The sequence below is a fragment of the Dermacentor andersoni genome, chromosome 6, assembly GCF_023375885.2.
Source record: "Dermacentor andersoni chromosome 6, qqDerAnde1_hic_scaffold, whole genome shotgun sequence".
Classification (NCBI taxonomy): Eukaryota; Metazoa; Arthropoda; class Arachnida; order Ixodida; family Ixodidae; genus Dermacentor; species Dermacentor andersoni.
This window is the reverse complement of record NC_092819.1, coordinates 19869862-19891073: the sequence shown is the minus strand read 5'-3', so window position 1 is coordinate 19891073 and position 21212 is coordinate 19869862. Positions and strand designations below refer to the sequence as shown.

At 49.2% G+C, this 21212-nt stretch overlaps 1 protein-coding gene across 10 annotated transcripts in view; it reads right to left on the bottom strand.

The window, feature by feature from the left end:
• Dys (Dystrophin) overlaps nt 1-21212 on the bottom strand; it is a 494001-nt gene that overhangs the window by 383000 nt on the left and 89789 nt on the right. The window contains exon 1 of one of the 10 annotated variants that reach the window (XM_050170006.3): nt 1567-1723. The exons of the other annotated variants lie outside the window; for them this stretch is intronic. Within the exon in view, the coding sequence (XP_050025963.1) occupies nt 1567-1585 (19 nt within the window). The 5' untranslated portion in view covers nt 1586-1723. Of the gene's footprint in view, nt 1-1566; nt 1724-21212 lie in introns of those variants that run through there. 10 annotated transcript variants of the gene reach the window in all.

Genomic DNA, 21212 nt, shown 5'->3' with positions numbered 1-21212 from the left:
GGACGTAAAATAAAAACGGGCTGTCTAGATTCAAGAAAACAGTGATAGTGTCCCCTCTCCCTCTATCATATAGTACAGCAAACCTAAGTGAAGACAATTATCCTCGAGGAATTGTGTAGGACACATATATTGCTCTACGGTTGTATGAGTATGTATGCTCACAAGCCGCTATATATACAAACCAAAAGCAATAATAACATTTCATAAAGTGAACCTCCTCCTTTCGAATTGTAAGTGGAGAGTGCTCCATAATAAACTCTAGTGCATGTACCTACAACAGCTCCAATCACACTTGTCTAGAACGCGTGAGCAGTGTTGTATCCGGGTTGAACGGGCGATAGTGGACTGTTGGACCTCAGACTTGCATTGATATTGCATGGTACGAAGGAGCGACTTGTACGCACCGCGGTGTGGCACACAGATGGGCACCTACCAAGGCCTGCCGTTGGCAGGTACGCGAGTTGTGCGCGTCGACCGCATACCGCACGTTTACACGACCAAAGGTGTCGTTAAGCTCATTACGTTGCACTTTATTTCCGGAATCAAGGCGCGGCTGCCAGAACTAACGCACAACCACCTGTTCCCAAAGTTGTTTCGTGCGTTCCGTTTCTACGCTGCCAAGAACGAAATCTGCCACATAAGCTACATCAGATTGAAACAAACAGTTATCGCAATGCAAATATACATAGGCCGCGACAGGTGGGACACTATACAAAGAAACCGAAACAGACGCTGGACAGAAGCCAGATCAGAACAAAAACAATCGCGGAGGGCAGACAGCACGCGATCGCGGCAGCACCACTTCCCGTTCCGAGCAGCCGAAGAAGCCCGGTTTGCTAGTTGGAAATTCGCGCACGCACGCAAACAATGGCCCGTTGCGTGGAAAGAGAAACACAGCTGCATTAATTTACACGTCAGACAGCGTACGCATCTGTGCTGGCTCACGCCCATTTCTCAATATTCACTGACGGTTCAGCGATGCGCACGCTTTTCGACGATCGCGTACTTTCTAGGCGCGGGACATCTCGACCCGCTTGAAGTAATCTTCAAAAGTTCCCGCAAGTTCGCAAAGGCATCGTCAACGAACTCAGATTAGGATAAATGAAGCCACGCTGCCTGCTTCTCTTTCATTAAAAGCCGCCTAACTTTGTTTTTGCTTCCCACAAAGTGGAACCAATAAACTACCGACGCCGCTGTCTCTGGGCTAGACAGCATCAAGGACAGCGGACGGAGCGAGCATCGCAAGCTGCGGAACGCCTGACAGAAACCAGTATCACAAGCGTTATCGTTCAAGTGCAAACTTCACCCCGCCAAACCGACGGGAGAAACAACAAAAAAACGAAATCCGAAACACCTCCGCGGCGACAATCAGCAGAAAGAAGTCGCGGCGCGCAAGCAAGCCGACCCGGGCCGCTCGGGAGCACCACCATCGCACTACACGGGACAGCGGCCTGCAACTCACGCCGTGTACACGGCAAAAAAGCTAGGCGGTGTCGGCGGCTCGTTCCGTGAATTCTTTTGTGTCGCGCTCGCTGACAGGCCCGTGAGCCGCGCCGGAGCGCTTACCTGCGACCGGTGAATCCATGTCGTGCACATGTATCCCGGGACTGTGTAGTACCGTGCAAGGCGGCGTGTGGATGGTGTCCGGCGGCTCGCGGAGGTAACACACGGCCACGCGGTTCGCATACACGAACACCCCCTCGTTCGGGCGTCGTCGGCGTCCGACGGAGGAGGAAATGGGAGGGCATGTATCCCTACATGCCTTGCAAAGCCAGCGGGCGCCGACGGCTGCGTGAAGCGCGACGCGCGCCAGCTACGAAACAGCTGACCGCGCGACGCGGGCGCGTCGAGCCGTTTGCAAGTCGCGGCGACGCTGTTCGCAGTGTTCGTGTTTCATACTACTATGGTGTGGCGATTATGAGGAGTCCTGACGGAAGGAGAGGCGGCTAGCGTGATGCCACGCTTCGCTCCTTCCTGAGCCTGGCGCTCAACCGTGCCGCCGCAACTCTATCGGAACAGGTGGTTCGAGGAACAGGAGCGAGCACGCGGCGACGGGTGAAAGAGCACGGTATATTTCAAAGGGATAAAGCTGCTAGGAAAAGGCCAGATCTACGCAAACGGCTTGTGTCAGGCGAAAATCATTATAAAAAGAAAAATAAACGCGCCCTAAGATCGCCCTTCGCAAAGCTGCAATTCTACAAACACCGCCCGTGAAAGTTGGAAATATATGTATATCTGAGCGCATCTAACTTTTCCCTCCCTTCTAGGTAGAACAAATTGCTCTGGCTGTACGATTGTGTTCTATGCAATGCAATTCGGTTTGCTTCTATTTCACGTCTAACTGCAGTGCGTGCAAGAACATAAAAATTACCACGAGGTCCTTCCATACCTAATATCATAGAAATTCTTCAAAATCAACGGTTAAAGTTGCGTTCTGTTTTTGTCCTTGAAATAATAGGCTGCTTTGTCGGGCACACGCGTTCGCCATTCATACATCGACTTGTCCTTCGCGGCAATATCGGACAAGTGCTCATTGTCGACGGTTTCAAAGAATCAAAACTCCGCTTCATGTTCCATGGCTCCAAGCTGTACGATCTTGTCGTGGGACCAATATTTTGCGTCGATAAAAAGAAAACCGACTGCTTTAATTTACATGAAGTTAGCTCATGTGTTAAGTGCTAGATCCTTATTCTTTTACTTTTTATTATTATTATTATTATTATTATTATTATTATTTTGCATACTATTTGCACTGCGACTCATCGAAAATTTGTACTGGCAATCGCGCTACCAGAATGATGTCTTAATGTGCCTCTTTGGTGGTTATAAGTGTATCGGGTCATTTTCACTTCTTCTGTTCCTTTCTTCTTTTTTCTCTCTTTTATGTGCCGCTTGTCGCATTGATGTTCGATTCAACCCCTGACCTCCTCACCGCCCCTCCCCCCCCCCCCCCCCCACACACTTTTAGCCCTACAAAAATAAAAATGAATAAAGGAAAGATCAGACATCCACCCGTTCGTAGCAATTGCTACAAAGGAAACCCATACGGGTTCCTCGAAAGAAAAGCCTCAGAGTTGAAAAAAAATATGTATCATCGTTTAGTTTTCGTTTAGTATCATCGTTTAGTTGTCATATTAATATTGTTATTTTTACTTTACAGAGCATTCGTTATACACGTATAACAGCACGCGTTTTAAAGCTGTTCCACGCCCTTTCGAAGCTAAACTTATGTACGGACCAGGTGCGCCCACGTACAGCATATATATATGCTGCTCATGTTTGAAGACGCCAAAAGTAAACCTACCTCAGAAACCATAGCCACGAAGTGGCCGTTGATTCGAATTCAACGAGATATATCTGCCATGTATGGCGTCTCTCGAATTCAACGAAAGTTTCAACAAACATTCTCGTAAAGGACTATTGTTTTGCGCCCATTATTTATATGCATCGTTGCAGAACACTTTCTAGGCGCGCTCTGCAATCAATCAATGTGACCGTTTTCTCTTCCCGATTGCCGGCCGCTGAGACTGCGTTGCATTGTTTGCCAGTGAGGTAAGGCAGATGTTGCGATTCTGTTCGCGCGGCAAAGCATTATATCCGCATCACTGTCGGTCCAACTGCGCGTGCCGTTGTGTTCTGCACAAGTGGCACGCACTGCAGAGGGGACTGACCTGAAAACGCACACGACATGTGTTTCGTATGCTTCAGAAGCGAGTGGACATAAAAGGCTAAGGTAAAGATGGCGACAGAATACTCAGTTAGGTGTCAGGTGACGTTTTGAGGCTCGATTTAGAGAAGAAAAGAATAAAACAATAAGCAAATGTCCTGACAAGGCCGTCAGTAAGATTCCAGAAAATGTCTCGTTGCCGACACGGCTTCGTCTGTACGTGAAAGTGACATCAGACAGCATGCAGGACACCAACGTGATTATAGGGGCCATATTTTGTAAGGATTCTTTTTTTTTTTTTTTTTGTGGTCATTGGCTGGCACGAAGCCAGGTCAATAAGAAATTAAAAGAATTAGTAAAAGAATTCTTACGCATAGGCTCATTTAAAGGTACCTCCTGAACCGTCTTTTCAACGAGAACAAGCAGCGCCAGAGAAGGAGAGAAGATGAAATTATTCGTGTCTCTTGCAGAAGCGGCAAATAAGAGAGCATCGCAACAGATTTGTGCAAATAATAATTTACAACCGGAGCACGGTAGACTATAGTCTCGTGAACGTGACTTCCACCCGTATAGTGTCTGGCAGAATTCGCGGTTCCTAGGACCTAACAAATCTTCCTACTTAGGCAAGAACAACAGCAGGAACAACGCACGTACCGGCCGCCTAGCAGTCATCGTTCGAACAGTGGCCGTCAGGCGCGTAGCCAGGATTTTATTTCAGAGGTGGGGGGTGGGGGTTGCGGAAGTGATTGTACCCCCGAAAGTGAATTGCTCCGGTCCATGGTCTATTAGCTGAAGACCGATGGGAGGGGCATTCGTGCTGCAGCATAGCCGCCTTTTGCCGCCCTTCCATGATGCGTGACCAATGAAACGCAACAAACGTCTATTTTCTCTTAACCTTGTGAGTAAACCGCCTCTTCAACGTCTATTGTGGCGTCTCACTCCACACAAATACAACCAGACTAAAGTAACATGGCGTCGGATCAGATCCGTACGTTAGGTGCGGAAGAGCATGTCATATCGCTTTCTACAACTGTCGTCAAGTGAACTGAGGCCGATAACTACCACGCTTCGAGATGGGCTTCTGTTGCAAAAGTTCATCACGCAATGCATGGTCAAAGCTTGTTCGGCGTCTAGGCATAAGACATTTACGGCTGGCTGGCTCGAATTTCAGGAAAAATACGACCTCCTGCGCCCTCCAAGAACGTGCTTTCTGAAATGATGTCCGCAACACTCGTCTGCAGTGCCCTGTCCGACGGTACTCAAAATTTTCTTGCTCTTGTCTGTTCTGTAGTTCTTGCATCCCTTCCATACATGGCCATATGTGCACCACGAAGCCTGATGAATTTGTCAGGCCTCACCTTCTTCTTTTACGGGAAATTAAACGACAACGCGATGGCGAAGCGACATGTTGTGGGTGGCTCTTTAGTTTTACGTATCCCTGCCAAAATGGTGCAACTATTTTGCCACAAGTGCTGTAGAAACAAAAATGAACAAACACATATGTATTAACGGATAACCAAATAAATAAATAACTATCATTTGTTGCAGAAAACATGGCATCACGTACCGCCGAGCGCTAAACCTTGTGTTCTTTCAGACTTGCGCGCTAGAAAACAAAGAAAAAAAAAGTTGATCATTGCTTTCGGGTTAAACGTTTGCCGCGTGATTTATAAAAATAATCTCTGTCTGTCGCACCATAAACGTATGCGGTGTCGCAATACACATGCATATAGGACGACGACGCGTAGCTGTTTTGTCCACGATGAACAAGCTGTGGGTCTCTGCCGTGCAATAGCGCACGGACGGATGTAATAGCCGCGCCATTTCTTGGTTATTTTGAGGTTAAGCATAGAGTATACAGCTGCGGTTGTGACAATAATAAAGCGCGAGGTATTGTTGTTCTGTTATTGTTGTTGTTGTTGTTGTGGGGGCGGATATATTACATACGTGTTTCTACTAGAGAGAGAGAGAGAGAGAGAGAAAGTAGAGGGACACTAAAGAGAAAAATAATTTATTCTGCATTTGTAAATTACGTTCTACAACACCAGATACTGCCCTCTTACGTCGAAAAGAAGCTTGGGACACAAGCTCCCGTGACGTCATGTATTTCGGCGGCTTCAACGCAGGTCTAGTTAATTTTTATCTGTAAAGAGGGAGTATATTGTAACCTAGCAGAGCCAGAAACTGAACTTATCAGTTTCAATAACTTTTTTAACCTCGACTGCCCGAATTCAATTAATTATGGGGTTTTACGTGCCAAAACCACTTTCTGATTATGAGGCACGCCGTAGTGGAGGACTCCGGAAATTTTGACCACCTGGGGTTCTTTAACGTGCACCTAAATCTAAGTACACGGGTGTTTTTGCATTTCGCCCCCATCGAAATGCAGCCGCCGTGGCCGGGATTCGATCCCGCGACCTCGTGCTCAGCAGCCCAACACCATAGCCACTGAGCAACCACGGCGGGTTGCCCGAATTCAAAAAGATGCTTTGAAATACGTGACGCCACAGTGACGCACCGGTTTTTCGCGTTTCGGCACGCAAATCCGAAAACGTAATGTTGATATAAACTTTTTCTCGTACTAGCCATCCTATTACGGCAAGAAAGTTGAGTTTTAAAAGAATATTTTATCGGTCTACACTGAACTAGGGTCTCTGTTTAGGGATCCCTTTAATGAAAAGTGAAAGCCATGGAGGTTAACCGGAAGAGAAACGTCCTTTTTGCTACCCTACAATGGGAGAGGGGTAAGGAGAGAAAGAAAGGTGAGGCGGAAAAGCGGAGAAAGTGTACAAACACGTGAACGAAAGAAAACGCGGTAGTGTCAGTTGTGATGTGTCGCTCACATATAACAGGGGGCCTCGTTTGACATGTAGCTACTACACGAGTCGATGCGGTGTATAGGTTGCGGCAGCGAGCGGACGAGTCCACTCTTTGCTACACGCAGCGAGTTCCGAGTTTGTTTTGCGCCGTTTTCTCGCTTTTTCGCCCCAGCGGGCGCTGACCCAGAAACCCAGATGAACGTGCAGTTCCCTTCCCCCTACTCTTCGCCCCCCCCCCCCCCGAATCATCTGTGTTAATGCAGTACGCGCATTCTCGGAGCAGCGCGTTTAGGTGTTCTTTCGCCTTTTTCTTTCTTTTTCTGTACACCCCAAACCGCAAACCACACGAGCCCCTCACCAGAAGGGCCCAACTCGCGCAGCAGTCGAGGCGGAGACGCCGTTGTGTGCTGCTCTATTGGAACTGCTATTCCCGTAACCGAGCGTGCTCCGGGTGAAGCGGACGGGAGGACCTTTCGACGACGCCGTGCACACCGGGTGCCTCGGGAGCGCGTCCTTTTCGTGGTACTCCTCTCTATGGCGGGACGTTCCTTGGCAGTCGCTGAACGAGGCAGCATCGGTGTGCTGCTCAGACCGGCGTGCTGCCAGGTGTTGCGATTTCGGGTCTCGAATCCCATTGCCGCCGCTGTTGCTGTGGTATTGGCTCTCGAATCCCGATATGTCATCATTGTTATGAAGTCCGAAGGGGTGCCCATCGAATAGGGTTGAAATAGTAAACAGGCCGGTGAGCCATTAGTGGTTTAGTGAACAAGAAGGAAAGCGCACGTACAGATATTTACAAATATAGTTTTCACGAGTGCCGGTCATGTAGCTGACTGAGCCAACGTTACCAGACCGACTGTACTGACCGGTGGCATCTCTCGTCGCCTCGATGATTCATCGGAGCCGATGTGGCATAACAGCGGGTTCACCGGGGCCGCGGATGGTCTCACTCATCGAAGAGAGAGAGGAATATAGGAAGGCAGGGATGTTAACCAGTCCAGAGTCTGGCTGGCTACCCTACGCTGGGGGAAGGGAGAAGGGAAATACAGAGAAGGGAGAGAGAAAGTGTATAGACGTCTACGGACAGTACTTGAGTTAAAGCCGCTCGCGCAAACCAGACGTTCTGAGAAAGCACAAAAGTGCCTTCACTGCCCCACCGATTAGTCATTGAAGGCGCCGACATAAGCAGTGCGTGCCGGAAGCCTAGGCTGCGCGTTTTCACATACACATATCCGGATATAGAGCTAAACTTCTTCCATCACGCGTGTCAGGAAAGCTTGGCGGTTCCAAAGTTGAGAGGGGGGCGGGTTGTTCGCGCAGATGCTCGAGGAGCAGTCTCGAGCGTGGAATTAAGCTACCTGATCCTGCGCCGATTTTGCGCCGATCTCGTGCTTGTGACGGCAGCAGTTGATACTGCCCCCTCACCTCCCTCCCGCTGCCACCACCGAAATAACACATAAACATGCATTCATTATGTTGTTGTTGTAGTTGTAATCGAAGAAGTAGAAGGAGCCGACAGTTATATATATTTATAAAAGATAATTAGACACCGAATAACGCCAGTCAGCTCTTATACGACACGTGTAGTACGTATAGTCGTCGAAGAAAGGAAGGATCTGTCGCTAAATATGCTCAAAAAAATCAATAATGCAGAGCCGAATCTTTTAACAATAAAATCCGAAAGTCTAATGGTATAGAAGTATACGCGCAAGAACCTTTACTATACTCCATCACTTCTCCCACGTTGCGGCACAACGTAAACGCCACGGCGTGCCTGCAACTCAAAGAACACACCGGCGATTTATCCCTGCGGGAAGTATGCAGGCACGCGACTGGACGCTGCAACTGAGCCTGCATCGGTGTTGACGCAACCTTGCGTAATGACTTCCCGAGAAATCGGTTACACGCGCTGCAGCTTTCTCATCGCGCAGTCGCTGAAAGCGAAGCTCCGCGTCAGGTGTATACACACATTATTTACACACATCGCATAACCGCGCACGAAGGTTGACCGCAGAAGTATTGCGTACTTTATACTCGAAGACGCAGCCCGAAAAAAAAAATAATAACAGTCGTTTAGCGTGACCCGTAAGTGACTGAGCATTGACTGGTTGTTTGTTGTTGCATTGTGTAAAGAGCGGAGGGGGGCGTCAGCAGAGCGTGGTCATTCGCGTGGCGAAAAAGGGGGTCAGGGCAAGTCTGGCCGCCGTCGCTTTGATACTTCCGTCTCACGCAGTTAGACGCTCTGCAGTTTCCTCCAGAGTTAATCGTAATATTTTGTGGTGATTTGAAATTTGAATCTTTGAGTTTTATTATTTTATTCAAGTGCGAAAGTTACACTATAGGATCAAGGCAAAACACGACAGTGCCTCGGTAGCACAAGTGCACAGCAGCTGTGTATACAGATGTCAAAGCAGCAGATGCTTAAATATTAGGAGCTTATGAACGTGTGATCAAACGACAGCTCAATATATGTATATGCTGCATATACGGTGTTTACGCTATATTTAATTAAATTCAATCTTATTTTCGTTCTGAGAAAGAAGGGGCCCAGACTATGAAAGCTGCGATTCGGTTCGAGGGAGAAAACTATGTACGAGATATCAACACAACTATAAGTGTATGAGTAGCGGTCGCGAAAAAGCAAACATTTTCCGAGAAAAGGTCTCAGCTTTGAAATCAGCTTTGAGAACGGAGTTTCGTCAGTTCTATGTAAACCGACCATGTAAACTATTCCACTAAAACTTAACGGGCCCCTCTATCTAGCGCTTCTATAGTAGCTAAGTCATTATTATCGGCCTATAGTGAATTTCTCAGTCGGCCAGATGCCTCCGATAGAGTTCTCCAATTATACTCATGCCCTGCAGCGCCAACCGCGTCAGTCCTAAGCCGCGCGACTTTTCTGATCTCATCTACACTCTAGTGTACTTGTTACACTCGAGTATGTTTATATTCGCCTAATACGCATCCTGTCGATATGCAACAAATTACCGCTTGTCTGTTCCATGCGGCTTTTTATGACTTAATAACCTTTCTTTACCAAAACCGCAGTATTATACGACTCACATTTGATCTTTATTCCACGCTGCAGTGTTTCTAGTATGTCTTAACGTTACGGCTGTCATTTTCCTATTCATCGCGCGATCCATAGGTTCACCTCAATTTTTTTTTTTTAGCTTCCAAACTCAGGCCCCACAGAACGGGTTAACACGCACTGTTAAAACAGTGAAAAGTGTGGCGCTCTCGTGACCGTTTTAAATCGGCTGCGCCCCTCGAGAAACGCACATGAAACAATCTCACTGATTTCCAGCCCACTGCAAACACAGTGACTTATTTAGATGTGCATATTTTCGTTACTAAAGGTGGCCGACGCTCTTTTAGATAATGCAACCGTAACAGCTGCGCTATATATGCTGGGTGTACCTGTTACATTTTGCCAGTTCCGAATGTAAGGTCCCTGTTAGTGAAACATAGAAAAACGACACATACTTAACTTAAGTTACTTAACTTAAGTGTCATGGGCCATGGTATGCCCATTATAAGACCTGGCGCGGCAGTCACCTATATGGTTTGTATACGTAAGTTATTTTGCAACTGCTGACCTGTCGTTGTTATCGAGCATCCGGATTCCCGTGTGACATTCCTTCTGGCCTTCATGGGATTTCGAGCGAAGATAACTCCCCTCCCCTTACGGACAAACGACAGGAGATAAGGCTCACCCTCCAGCCTCCCTCCCCTTCCCGACACCCCACTTCCCTTCCGGCGGAGCACAGCAGAACTATGTATATATATCTTACGTAGGCAATCAAGACGCTTTAAAACAAATATATACCTGGCTAAAAATATACTAATGTACAAATCAGTGCGGATGCTGCTACTATTTCGAGCAAAACAGAGTCAGTTACCTTTAAGATGCGAACATACGCGCCTCTATCAAAGTCACCGTGTTTGGTGTGTACAGTGTTACCGCACTACAGAGTACAAAAAACGTTGATGCAGTCTCTGCGGAGCCAACCGTTTTCCACCGGCGCAGTTCACTCCCGCGACGCATGCATGACGCTAGCTCGTTCCTCGGCTTCGGCATAGCTTCGCTTTCCTGTCCGGCGTCGTCGTAAATCGCGCCCGTTTGTCGCGCACTGTGACGCTTGGACGCGCTTTCGCGGGCGCGCCTCCCGCCGCTACCTACCGGCACATGTAGCTTCGCTCGTATAATACACGCGAGTATATGCGCAAGGGCACCCCGGATGTGGAGAGAAGACGAGTTGTGCGTGGCAACTCGCGTTTCTTCATTTTTCTCGCTTTTTGTTTTCCTTTTACCTTACTTTTCATATTCTCCGTCTCTCTCTCCCACCATCTCTCTCCCTCTATACTTGGCGGGTACACCACAACGCGCGCGACAGGCGCCAGCATCATCCTTCACGCTCAGTTTCCCGCGACTCTCGCGCGCATTCTGCGCGCTCCTTTCCCGCCCGCCCCCGTACGCACGGTTACAGAAATATGCTACGCTCGCCGACAACAGGGCACGTATATACGGCGACCGAGCCTGCCGACGTGAGGCGGCGGCGCCGAGATAAGACGAACGCGACTGGGCTTCCCTCGGTCGAGTCGCTCGGGCAGGTCCGGCGCTTTAGAGGCCGAATTCACACAGATTTCCGTTTGGAAGAGCTATTTGCCACATGGCCACCGCCTTCGCTGATGGTATGCGCACCATAAGAATTAGCTGATCGAAATTTTCTCTGGCGAACAATTCTAGCGTTTAGGAGAGCTTTCTGTGAATACGGGTCCGGAAGTTCACTATAAACATGAGTGACGAGACGCCAACAGGTTTTAATTATTTTGATGGACAAGCGCGGTACGGAGATCGCGCGGTTGCAATTTTAGTTATCGGTCAGTGCAGCGGCTGTGGGTCGCGGTCAATACACAAATCAACAGTTATGAGACTACGTACATTCACTGTCACCGATGCTGTAACTCTAAGGCGGAATTCACCGGGTTCTTCTTTTTTCTTTTTTTCCCTTATAGTCTCACGCGGTTTGCTATTGGCCGGCCGCGTTCGCTAATATGACGTCCGACATCACGATTTGATAGCATCGTCTGTTGCGAATATCTAGCGCAAGCGCCCTAGTCTATCGATCGAGAAGAATGTGATATATTAGGTTCATTTAGTAAGTGGCTGATTAAAATTTCGGGGCCGTATTTGCGGAGCTTTTCATTGGTAAGTGCTGCATGGGCCGGTACAAGTATTCTTTTCGCTTCATTCCATTCCTTGCTTGTCACCTACCGTTTACTACCGGCCGATCCGGGTGATAACGTACGCACGGGGCGCCGCAGGAAAGGAAAAAAAGAACACAAGCGTCGTAGTCAACAACAACAGCTTTCTTAGCCATTTGCCGACCGCCTTTGCTAACAAGTGCATGCCTAACGTTACGATTGTCTGGAATTTGCTATTACGAACAATTCTAGCGTAAGAGGCGTTCATGCATCGGGCACAGGTCTTTTCACCGAGCAGACGTCTTTTAAGAATGGGCTATGGCCAGGAGCACACACATTCGTGAATATGGTTTTGGGCCTGAAATAGAATGAGAGCGCACGCAAGGAGCGCTGGTTTAAACGTGTCCCCACTGTTAACGTTTCGAAATGCTAGTATCCGCTCTGCTCGGAATGGCGCATCACGATATCGCAGAAGTTTGCCATTAGTGCAAGCGCAATTAGTACCGCTAGATGCCTTCTACTGCAAAACATAGCTAGTAAACTTCGTATTATTACTCGCTCGAGCCGCGGTCATAACGCGAGGAAGCCAACCGAAAAACTAGCGCTGCTAAACCACCCTGGGAGAGTTTAGCAAGAATAAGATACGCACTTCAAGCGTTTGTTTCGCAATCTTGAGAACCCTCCCTTTTCTCTTTTTTTTTCTTTCTTTCTATTCATCTAAAACGCTTTGCATTTCGCCTGGCTTCTCACGCATTCGTCTTCATTCGAAGCAGCGAGCCCTTCCATTAGTAAACGCCGCCCCATCCGTCGCTCATTAAAGCTACCCTCTTCCTCCTCCCCCACTCCTCCTCTTTCAGGACACGACTCCGAAAGAAAAAGAAAAGGAAGAAAGGTCGCTCTTGGCGAAAAAAGCTTCGCTTAAGCGCAGCGGCCGAGCGTTTCTTCGCGTTCTCATTGGTCCGCTCGTCGTGAATTTGAAAACGAGCTTCTCGGGGCGGTGGCCTTTTGCAGTCGGCAAACCCGGGGCGCTCTCAGGCCCATCTGTCTGCCGCGGGACATCGCTTCGCATACCGATGCAGTTTGCGACTTCCCCCCATTCGTCCATTACGTTCTTTCCTCTTTCTACTGAATTGAAAATAAAAGAGATTAGATTGTGGGGTTTAGTACGTCCCGAAACTGCACACATGCATGGGTTATGAGGGCCCCCGCAGCTGGAGGTCTCCGGATTAATTTTGACCAGCCGGTGTTCTTCACGTGAAGGCCAAAGCACAGCACACGAGCGTTTTTGCATTCTGCCACCCATGTGAATGCGGCCGAAGTGGCCGGGTTCGAACCAATGACCTCGCACTCAGCAGCGCAACGGAACAGCCACTGAGCAACCGCGACGGATGAATAAAATAGCTTTAATCACTTTATAATGGTCACGGCTACATTTCTTTAAACATAATGCTTAATTTAGAAATAACATTATAACATAAGAAGAAACCTCACATGCTCGGAAAACCAAGAGCGAAGTGAGCTATATAGTGTAGACGAGGTCCCGATATATAGCCTGGGAAACAAGCACACAGATATACAAAAGGCAGGGACAAGGAGGAGGAAAAGGGAGGGAAAGGCAAATAAGTTAGCCAGTGTAAGTACCGGCTGGCTACCCTGGGCTGGAAGAATGGCTAAATGTAAGCAAACGGTGATAAACGGAGAGAAAAGACGAAAGATAAGATAAGGGAGAAGCGCACACTAACGCGATGCGACGCGCTTCACACAGGCCGCGTGTCCTAAGCGACACGTTCAAAGCCTTCGGTGGACAAGTCGCACCACACATAACACTGACACGAGGCCACGACGCTGTCTGTGATGAACAGGCCCACAGATGGGGAAAACGCACAGACGACAAGATGCGTGCACAGAGACACAAAAGGCGCAAGCGGGCCGCACCACACAAGACAGACACAGATGAAGATGACACACGTAGTGAGATAACAAGAGCACATAAATACAAATGGTGAAAGCTGGTTGCGCTGGCATAACGCTAGCACCCTGCATGCTTGGTGCAGTGTCGACCAGATAGCACTTTTCCAAATTCCTCTTCATATTACTAGAGTGCCGGTGCCTGATCATGGCTGGTTGATTCATTTCTGCGTATCACATGAATGCTGGCTGAATGATTGGAATGTTGAGTGCTTGAGTCGCGAGAGAGACCAATCAAGACTGCGAGCGTAAAGTGTTACACGCGAGATATATCAATGTCGGCGTAACATGCTTTCATATACGCGTACGGGACTATCTATATATATAGGTAGTACTGAAATTATGGGTATTCATTGCAACCGGGTCATTCTGGCCTCGTGTGTAGTGGAAGTGCGGGAAGTCGACATGCAGCTGTCGAATAATGCCAGCGCCTTCGCTGCCTTTTGTTGGCAGCAGATACATGAGCCATCTAGGAACTGTCCACGAAGAAGAGCGGGCAAAAGCGCGCATATGGCGAGCTCTCCGCACGTAATGTTTCGCTTCGAGTGTGCCTCGCATCGTCCTGGCCAGAGGCAGGGTGGAGCTGGAAAATAAGCCCAGAATTCGACGCCGGCGCCCATGACGCCGACACGCGTGGCCTCGTCACACGCCGGACGCCGCCAGTGTATACGCACAGCGGCGACCGTCGAACGACACGAATGGATCCAACGCACCTGCTGCTCTTCGCACGCGGCCGCACAAATCTGGGGCGCCGATCGTCATTGCAAGCGGGGTCCCGGAGCAGTGCGCGGCGAGTGCACTGCACGCGTATGCACGCGTAGGCAGCACCGGCAGTGCATTGGATACGGACGGTTGGCTGCACAGCCCGGCGCTGGCGTGGCAATCTGTAATTGAGCACGGCGCCCGTACACACGTGTGCATTGCGGAACGGTATGCGCTGCCGCGTCGTGTATATGGTGGCGTGCGTTTAGAACTGCATGCCGTCTCGCTAAAACCGTGCAGCGTTGTCGTGGGTACGGGATGTGCTGATGCGACAACTATGGGTTGTGCAGTAGAAAATAATCTCGCAAGTTTCCAGTTTCAACGAGGCTTCAGCTTGCAGCGCGGGTAACGCTTAAAGGGAGCGTGGTGTCAATATGTGAAGGTCTGCAGATAAGCTTTTCCATATATCTGAATGTTGTGCGTGCAATATATGTGCTGCACATACGTTCCTCCGGATGTCCGCTCTTAGAACAATATGGAAACTGATTTTTCTTTAATACAACTCGGATCTTGCCTCTAAGCGTGATTCGTGCTATGTACTGCTCGTTACACTTAAAGAGACGATCAGTTGATTTGCATTTCTGAACTTACCATGTCTAATACATTTTAAGTACATGAAGGCTTCGCAAAGCGTGTCTTGCAGACTTATGCCTCATATCGGCCATATTCTTGCACGAATACAGTATAGAAACGTAAATGTTAATTTGCCTCAATACTGTACTGAACCAAAAAAATATATATGTAACATAAACCTATTTTATGTTATTGGGCTTTGTCACTCCAAAATAACAGGCTATTAATTTATTGCAACTTGCAGTGTACATCAGCCGGGCAAGGAACTGTTGCTGCACCGAATAAAATTTATTATATGTATATGTCTGTGTGTACGTGTGTGTATGTGTAACTCGAGAGGAGCGTTTTCCGCCTTGTTCTTGTACGAGCTTGCGCGCTCCTTCGCGGTGTCGCCTACACAAGCAACGGGGCGCCGGCGCAGACTGCGCGGAGGAACACACTGCACTGCCTGGACGCTCTAGGTGCTCACTTTAAACACAGGCGTATCTGCCGCACTGCACGGTTCTGATGCAACCGAGCGCAGGGCTCGCCTGCAGCTCCATTCTTCCCACACACGTACGTGCGTGCAACATCGTCGCCGGTGGCGCAACACACTCCGCACACCGAGCGGCCGTCATATGTGCGCCCATATGTGCGCCCGTGAGCTTGCGTGTGACAGACCCCGCGCCGCTTGATGGACGTAAACGCCAGTCCGTGTGCTTTGTGCCACGCCGTTTCGCCTCCTCGCGCGCTGCCGGAGTCTCCGCCAAGTGGGGGCAATTTTCGAAACTGCAGCCGCGCGCGTAAGCGCGTGAAGGACGAGCGCGAAGTCTTGCCGCCCGAGAATGGCCCTGTGCTATTCTTTCTCGTCGCCGGATATTTCCTTTGGGAAAAGGAGGAGGAGAAGAAGTAGAAAAAAAATCTCTGTGATGCATATTGTCTGGCGGCGGCGCCCATACATGCAGTACTGTAGTGTCGGACATTTTGTATACGCTAATGACAGTAGCAGGAAGGGAGGACAAGATTGAATGTCCCCATTGTGTAAAGGCAGGTTCTCAGGTAACAGCAAGATTTTAGTACTTCTGCTCGGTCACGGTACTCTCCGACCGAGAAACTAACATGCTTCGGCTTTGCGTTCGGTATGTTTCCGAGTGTGTCGATATTTATGCGAGAAATGCAAGTCTGCATATATCTATATGGGGCGAGGACGCTGAAGCTTGTCCTCGTATTTTCCTGTGTCCCCCGTCCCGCTTTGTGCTGTACCTCACAGTCTGAAGGAAAAGCAGTATTCACAGCGTTCATTTTTTCTTTCCTCCGTACGTAATATGGGGCGCTATAACGTAAAACTATTCCAAACTTTTCTATTCCAATTCTGCTATCAGCCCTCCGCGATTGGTCAAAACTTTTTTGGGCCACCCCCACTTCACCTGTCTGTCACGCGACGTCACGAAAACTGCAATACCTCCCCATTTGATATGATGTGTACACACTGATTATGCATGATTTGACAGAAAAAAGAAAAACAGTTATTTCTGATTCGACCCCTTTTCGCCATTAACCCTCGGCTATTGGTAAAAAGTTTTCGGGCTGCACCCACTTCACCTGCCTGTCACGCGACGTCACAAAACCGCACAAACTCACCACGTCAAAGTGACGTGTACGCGATAAAGATGCATTAATATGCCGAACAAAACTGAATTTTTTTCGGAATAGCCGCAGGCTGCCCCGTTCCGAAACGAATAAAAGATGGCTGCCGCCGATCGCTGAGACGCTGGCTACTCGCACCTGCCGGAGAGCATGGGTGTATTTGCGTATAATAAAACTTGCGTGACCGTGTAACGTTTTCAAGCACTTTCGGCACGTTTACTATCTCATTCTGCCAACTCTTCTTTGCTGAGGGTCAGTTTTACCGTCATTATTAAGCTTCCGTTGCATGCCGCCGCGATTTTCGACCAGCCACCACAAGCTAAGTAAGGGAAAGCCGACCAATCGCAGACGCCGGCACCACCCTCTTCATCCGGTTATCGATTTTCAGTGCACTGGCTCTGCCCCAGTGAATCCCTCTCCACTTGAGTGTTCTCCTCGCCTCTTGTCAGCCAATTAGATACAACAATCCGCTCAGTGTAGGCAGTGTTATTCGCTTTTCCAGCAAACAAAAGTGACCTCCTATGAACGAGGAGAGCGTTTGATTGGTCTGTTCAGACAACCCTGCGGGTGACCGCCCGGTGCTTGCGTCGGTGGTTACGAAAATTTGACGTCAGGAAATTGGGATAGAAACATATTGGAATAGTCTTACGTTATAGGGCCCATGGATGGCTGCAGTCTACAAAACATCGCCTATGAGCAGAAAGAACATAACTGATGTATAAGCGTTTTATAAGCGTTTTCTAAGCCACGAAATTATGGACGTACTTATAAAAAAGACAGGTACAGCTTCTAGAGTACTGTAAGGCAGGGGTGGGGAGTGGATACCTCAACACCCTCACTCGCGCTCATAGCTACGTAGCTAGAGTCGGGCCCCGTCGGCTTGTCGGGCCGAAATCCATGCCGCTCGGCTCACGTGAGGCGGATCGGGCTGCATCGAGAGCCTCGATGTGCGTTGGGCGCCCTGTACGCCGTCAGGTCGATATATGGTGTAGCCCGACTTCCGACTCAACCCGTTCGCGTCGAGTTCGTGCAGACGAAGCTTCAGTGGAGGCCTTTCTCTGTCGCGGAAGCAGCCATTCGTTAACTGTCTTGTACGCCGAGCCCTTCTTTCTCCTCCACGGAAGCGGAGTCTGTGTTTGGCGCTTCAAGTTCACTCCGGCCGTGCCGCTTTCCTTACCCGGCAGACACAATAAAATCACCTTGCCCCTCGGGTATCCCATTGTCCGCAGTATAGCGGGCGCCGAATGACCGCTTTCTGGGATCCGGCAGCGCGAACCCACGTACGCGCACTCGGCCGTTTCCCCTTCCTCGGAGGTTTCTCTCGCCGAGGTTTACTCTCCGCTCGGCGTCAGCCTTAAAACCCGAGAGACTGCGCGGAAGAGCGTGCCGAGCTGGGCGGATCGCCCCCGGTACCCACGCGCGCCGGCCGCATAAATAATCCACGGGGCATCCCGAACACGGAGCAGGTCAGGGCGCACGAGGGCGGTGGCCACGCGGACGCGTGTGCGAGGTCTGCACGCGTACGCGCCTCGTTCTCCGCGGAGTGAGTTGGGCCCGCCGCTGAGAAAAAAAGAAAAAGAAGAAAACGGAAGAAGAAGAAGATGCGGGCACATCGCGCTGCTGCCACCAGTATTGTTCGTGTACACGTATATACGAGTATACATACACGCTTACGCGGTGGCGCGCAGCCGCTCTGCACTGGAGTACTACATGTTGGACGGTCGCGTGGCTGCTCAGTCATTGTTATCTCGGTTGCCACGAAAGAATTGCGTGCAGCATTGAGAAAACTGATGGCGCAATGTGTCCAGCCGGGGGAAACTAAGAACATGTTCGACTACTGCATGGCGTCACCGCCGCCTCACCTCCACACGTTTTCATTGAAGCAGCCGCTTCTTTGTGTCTGTGGTTTTATCTCTTACCGCGTCATTATGAGCGCGTCGGATCGAGATTCAGTGCAGGTGTGCAACGCCCGTGACACTATAGGCCGGTCACGTGCAGCCATAGACTTTCGTTGCGCGCAGCCACGGCGCGTCTTTTCGCAGTCGTTTTCTTGGATGCCATTGTGAAACGAGCCCTGCAGAGCCATCCAGAAAACATGCTGATGGTGGCGGTCATCATCATATTGGTGTACTTCTAAGCATCCAAGCGGTTTCTCTTCCTCCGGGAATTGCCCTTGCTCGCGCCGAGGAAGCAGAAGAGCGGGCGTTCGATGTTGACGTTGACGCGTGATGGAGTTAGTACGCGATGCGTGACGTTACACCGGAGTACACAAGTCGGAAGAAAATGTGATTGGTAGCGTCGAACTCACGTAAGTACATACTACAGAGTGCGGTGGCTTTTAGATAGCTTTGCACGCGGGAACGTTTGCTCGACACAAAGTAAAGCGAACGTGATGGGCACTCAAGCAACCGAACTTCGTAAGCGGTAGGAGATCGCTGACCAATGATACGGGACTTTATGGGGGGTTTTATCGGCACAAAGAGCAGGAGAAAAACAGATAACGCTCTGCACAGGAGTACCGCTGTTTTTTTTTTCTTCTTTTCTTTTCTTTCCTTTCTACTTGAATCGGAGCTAAGAAATGCATTGTCTGGTGCGTATTATTTACCGCCGATATAGGAACAAAGAGAAGGCGATGGCGCCAGCGGTTCTGCGGCGTAATGGAAGGACTATTGCCTGTAAGAAAAAAAGCGAGTGAACGATACAAACCAAAAGGCTGAATCGTGTACTGATAGTGTCTTGCAGCGTAAGTATATTGCAACATGCCAGCAATGGCGTAGCAAGGCTTTTGCACACAGGGCACGTGCCTCCTCCCCCCCCCCCCCTATCAAATTTCCGTTTTAGTATGGGGTGAGTGAATATCACAAGTTTGAATGAATATGAGATGTGAAGAGAACAAATATTTTTTTTAAATCCAGAAATAGCGCACGGCAGTCTGGCGGAATAAAACAAAAACAATCGCGAAAGCCCACCCTTTTTTTTTAAATATATAGTGCACTTGGAAGTTACTTTGACAAGTTATAGCAAAATGTGAACGAAACATTGCGTCAGGGGTGAATCATTCCAAGTCTTAAAATTTCTGGTTGCTTAATGGCCCGCAGAAAGTTAGGTGGGCGGATGAGATTAAGAAGTTTGCAAGGACAACATGGCCACAATTAGTACATGACCGGGGTAGTTGGAGAAGTATGGGAGAGGCCTTTGCCCTGCAGTGGGCATAACCAGGCTGATGATGATGATGATGATGATGAATGGCCGGTGAATTTTACAAGTCGCGTTATGCACCGCAGCCTGTTGACGGTAGGAATCTTACGGCAGACATTTCGGAGTGCGTGCAAGTCGACTCAAATCGATGAGCACGCTTATAATATATGGGAAATCCTCCGGGACGATTGTATGCGTGCATCTCATACTAACACCATTCCCTGAGCCTATAGCCTGACTAAAAGTTATTTCATATGAACATCACGAATATCGGTTCCTAAAAGAACTTACCTTTAGGAGGTCTGAACCTTGCCTTTAAATGCAACTCGCGACTGATAACCGCTTCATTATAGTATACGCAAGCAGTGTAACTACTGAAAACTTGGTTATGGCCTATATTTATATTGCCTTCCGAGAAAATTCACGTCAGCACAGTTTGTAGGATTTTCTTAACTTCCGGAATGACACGGCAGCGCCGCCGCACACGTATGACGTGACACTCTGCAATTTGTTAGTGCGGTTTATTTTTGCATAAATCATATACGCAAAAGACAGGAATACTTAAAAAGCACTGCTTGTTAAACACGTCATACTGATATCGTGATGTGCGATATTTTTTTTCATGCACTGGTACTAATCCCGTCTATACTGAACACGTCTCGCAGATCTCACGACGATTTATTGAACAAGAATAGTTTTGAGAGAGAGAGAGAGAGAGAGAGAGAGAGAGAGAGAGAGAGAGAGAGAGAGAGAGAGGGGGGGGGGGTGCGCCCATACAAGCTAACGTTGTCCAATATAGGGGTAATGCGGCCCGACTTTGAGTTTACAAATTGGTAACCCCATTGTTTCACCTGGGCGTCTGCATAAATTTTCCTCTGCCGTATAGATCGTGTCCCGACTACGCGCCCGTACGGCGTTTTCACGTGACCTACACCATTCGAAGTAAAAACCTCGCCGCAGCGCCCCCCTTTCTTATCCCCCCTTAACCTTGTCACCTCTCCATAGACAACGAGGCACTATTCACGCAGACGCCGCTCTGAGGCGTTCCCGAGCTAACAAGAGGATGTGTACATACGAAGGAGCGCCTATTGTTTACGCATCTCGCATGGTTTACATCAGGCGGTCTTGGCCCCAAGCGGGCAGCCATTATAAATGAGCCATTCTCTACGGTAGGCAGAACAACAAACAGCCTCGGGGGTTCATCACAACCGAAGCGTGCGAAGAGCATCGCCTCGCAGACGCTGTGGATTGCTGGCAGTGCATGCAGATGACCGTACACGCTGCAAAGGCTGGCGGCGTAGACGCAGGATAAAGAAATATGCGCACAGTGCAATGCAGCGCCTATCACTGCAGGAAAAGGAGGAAATGGTGGAACAGGCGGTGTCACAATC